At 31.2% G+C, this 3,868-nt stretch overlaps 1 protein-coding gene across 6 annotated transcripts in view; it reads left to right on the top strand.

Moving 5' to 3' along the window:
- Positions 1 to 3,868, top strand: part of LOC106460146 (guanine nucleotide exchange factor for Rab-3A-like) — a 41,941-nt gene that overhangs the window by 29,183 nt on the left and 8,890 nt on the right. For all 6 annotated transcript variants that reach the window (XM_022387202.1, XM_022387192.1, XM_022387182.1 and 3 more), the window contains one exon: positions 3,483 to 3,582. In XM_022387202.1, the coding sequence (XP_022242910.1) occupies positions 3,483 to 3,582 (100 nt within the window). The remainder of the gene's footprint in view (positions 1 to 3,482; positions 3,583 to 3,868) is intronic.

The raw sequence follows: 3,868 nt of genomic DNA on the forward strand, positions 1-3,868 counted from the left end.
AAAAATTTTTTTACATGTCACATAACACTTCCTGTTGTGTTATTGTTCAGTTTATAGTTAATTATGCCTACCACACAATGTGTGCAGTACCTGATGAATTAGACTCAAATTAGAGATATTGACAAGTTATAATTAAAAATAAGAACCTCCTACCTCTTTGATTTGCTGAGATATAAGTATATTTAACCAATCTAGTACTTTAGCTCCTCCTACTACTCCAGTATTTCAAAACCCCTTGTCTAGTCTCACCTACTTTTATTTTTCTAAGAATTTATAACCAATAGAAAGAGCAGATACTTGTGTATGTAAGTCTTATAGCTGTTTCTAAATAGCTTCAATGAAAAAATTGTAATTTCACCTAAACTGTTGAAGTGTGATGACTAAGTTGTTGCTCTGAAGAGAAATAGGATTTTTTAAAACTCACATAAAGCTTTTTTAGACACCCAAATAAATTACAGGTGTTTTGTGTGCAGTGATATAGTAATATTAAAATTATATACAAGTAAAAATGGTCACGTGGTTGGTCCCTGGGACCGATCCTATGTTGAAAGAGTTAAAAATTTTATTTCTCACATTTCTTTAAGTTTGACTAAGGAGAACAAAATACTTTTCTTGATGTCAGTAGTGATTTATTTTATTATTACTGTCAACAATCAGTACTGTACCATGTTTGCTCCCCCCTCTTTCTTAATGTTATAATGTCTAAAAAATGTTTGTTTATTCTGGAAATATGCAGTTTTCACACATCCCATGATTGTTACTTTTGTTCTAGCTACCTGTAGTTCTGTATCATTCGTCTGATATAACAACTTGTGTGCCATGGGGAAAATAGCTGTAATGTTGCTCTTAGTGTATACAGCAGTTTTCTCTATTGGTTGGACAGAAGCTATCTCAAGTTTGTAACCTCCATTAGCAACAACGACATAGGTGGTGCCTGTGTTCTTAGAATATAACATTATAGAATCTTTGTATGTGAGTCTGTGATCTGTCAGTTAACTCACTCTCAAGCTCAAGCTAAGTGAAGTTTACTACAAATATTCTCCTAAATTTAACCAGTAAAGTTAACTGGTATAATAAGACCTTTGATCAATTCTCAGGAGTATTTAGAGTTAACTATCTAGAAAATACTGTCTTTCATCCTGTGCACTTGTTTAACTTTGATTGGTTTTGAGAGTTGAGTAAAGGTTGTTCTTTCTGTGTGTCTTATATTGTGTCCAGTCTCTCTCTCTTTTTTAAAGTCAGAAATTTCAGTATTGTTTTGCAAAATTTCCTGGTTGACTCTCCTCTTAGATAGTGGACCTATTTTATTCACAGTTGCAATAAATCAGTTTTACCTGAAAATACTACACATAAAACAATACTAACAAAGGCAATTTCATATTCTGAAACTTAGCAAGAAACACTTTCCTATGGATATAACCAACAATAACAAAACTAAGAAAATAGCAGCAATTTTTCAGGGAATACATCCCAGAGAATTCCAACTGCTCTACTGCTGCCTTTTTTTCCATTAATTTGAAATCCTCTTCATCATCAGTGACATTTAAACTGTTGTTTCACACTACTCTCACCTATTGTCATGCCAAATGTTTATCCATTTTCATACCTTTTCACTCTTGTGCTTCGGTGTTTTCTGCCAGCAAGTCAATGTGCTAACATGAAATGTAAGGATCCTGAATTGCAGAAAATTGCATTAGCTCCCATTTTTGTCAGATTAACTTAATTCTGTTTTTTATTTTTTAACATGGATATTTTCAACACAGTTTATTAATGCTTATAAATCTCACTATGGGCTTGGTCGAAATAACCTAAGAATTGACCCCAAGTTGACCTTTAGAGTTTCCATACTATAACTTCTAATATATTTTGTGTATCTTTGCAAAATTTCTCAAGCATTTAGTAAGCATTAGGAATCATTTGTAGACAAAAAAATCAGAATTTTCAATCAAGTATTTTCACTAAAACTTTCTGCATGAATATGTGGAGTCAAGTTGTTTACTGCTCCAAGTGCAAAGTGATTTTCATGTTAAGATTAAAAATATTTTTCTTCATCTGAAAAATCTTAAATTTCTTTTGGAAAATTTCCAAAACTTTCTAAAGAAAGTTCAGAATTTTTTTTTCAGTAAAACTTTATATTTTATTTGTTAGTTTCTTAACCCTAACTCTATACAAGATTGATCAATGACTGACCTCATAACCAACAACAATAACAAAAAAAATTTAAATGAATCTAAATTACCATTTTTTTTTCTAGAACGACTTCAAATTGGAACCTGAAACTACATTTTTTATCCTAAATAGAATTAAGCTCTTAACACTATACATCTGTTTATACTTAAATTTTATTGTTTTATCGCTCTTTGAACTATGTCTAACTAATATTCCCATCATAAAATTTGTAAATCACTTGGAGAATGTGGAACTCGTGTTACCCTATTGAATTACATAATGCACAGGCTACTTGAGATTTGTTTGACAGTGTACCTTGTGAAAAACTTTTATTATTATAATTATTCTTTATTTTACCTAATCTAACCTTATCTAACCTAAAAAGTTTATAATTTTTACATTTTAGTTACTTTTAGGATAATTAATAAAGAATACACATGAAAAACAAGGTACTTTGTACTTACCTGGGTCTTATCTTTTTTTGCTATCACCTATCAATAATGCTTAACCCTAATTTTTTATAATAATGGTACTACTGCACTAAATAATTTTTTAGGAAATTAAATAATGCACCAAAGAACACAGAATAATAACATGCAAAAAGCAGACAATTTATCATAACTGTCACAGTTTTTCTGGCCTTCTGACTATACGACAAGAGCTGTTAAAAATTCAGCTAAGCTCATCGATGTGTTTCCCTTGGGAATAAAGTTTGAACTGGAAGCAAAATAGAAAATTCTCTGTACATAATACAACATAATATAATATGACATTTGATAGATTAAAACTTTGGCTATCTATTGGTATAAACAATATAGTATTAAAGGCTAGAGAGAACTATTGCCAATTTCTGAAAGAGGATGCGACAGATGGGCATGCCAGGAGGAGTCTGATTTTCTATTTTATGGCTCTAACCAAATAAGATTGAAGGCTATAAAAATTATGCATTACCTGAGTGATGACAACATTGTAATGAGGAATTTACATTAAATTTCCTACTTCATGGAGGGGTGGTAAATAAATTAGAGAATAGGGGATGCCTCGAAAGCAGATGTCCCAATTCTCCTACTAGGGGAAATTCGGGATTTGTTAAAATAATTCCTTATAAAATTAAGAACTTAAACTTATATAATGTTAAAATTTGGATTATTAGCTACATTTTTATGCCAAGTTTATTTGTATTCCATGACAAGAAAGTAGTTTGAATGCAACTTCGAAAAACCTCATGACATATGCAGAAAAGGATGTCCATAGTGGAATCTTACCCCTAAATATGACTCCTGAAGTTTAGTTATTGTTGTTTTTTATTTTAGAAAATGCTGTCTGCTAGAAATTCCAAGACTCTGCAAGTACAGAATGAAACTTGGAGAAGAAAAGCAGTGGTATTACCTCTCTCAGCTTTGTCGAAATAGGGTAAGTTTTAGGAAATAGAAGTTAGACTTTGGACATTAACTGACCCACAAATAAAATATGTTGACCTGTTGATATATACAGGTCAAAAATTTTAAGGGTGGCTAATCAATTTTGGAAAAATAAATAAATTATTGTCTATATATATGGTATTTTTTGGTTTGCTGACCCAAGCTGTACTGATGAACCTTGAATAAGTTAAACTGCCATCCACAACAGAGGATACGGCTGATAAAAGAAAGCATTAGGCCTCTACATCACGCATTTATTTTTTCTGGTGAAAAGAAAT

Source organism: Limulus polyphemus, unplaced genomic scaffold, assembly GCF_000517525.1.
Source record: "Limulus polyphemus unplaced genomic scaffold, Limulus_polyphemus-2.1.2 Scaffold32, whole genome shotgun sequence".
Lineage (NCBI taxonomy): Eukaryota > Metazoa > Arthropoda > Merostomata > Xiphosura > Limulidae > Limulus > Limulus polyphemus.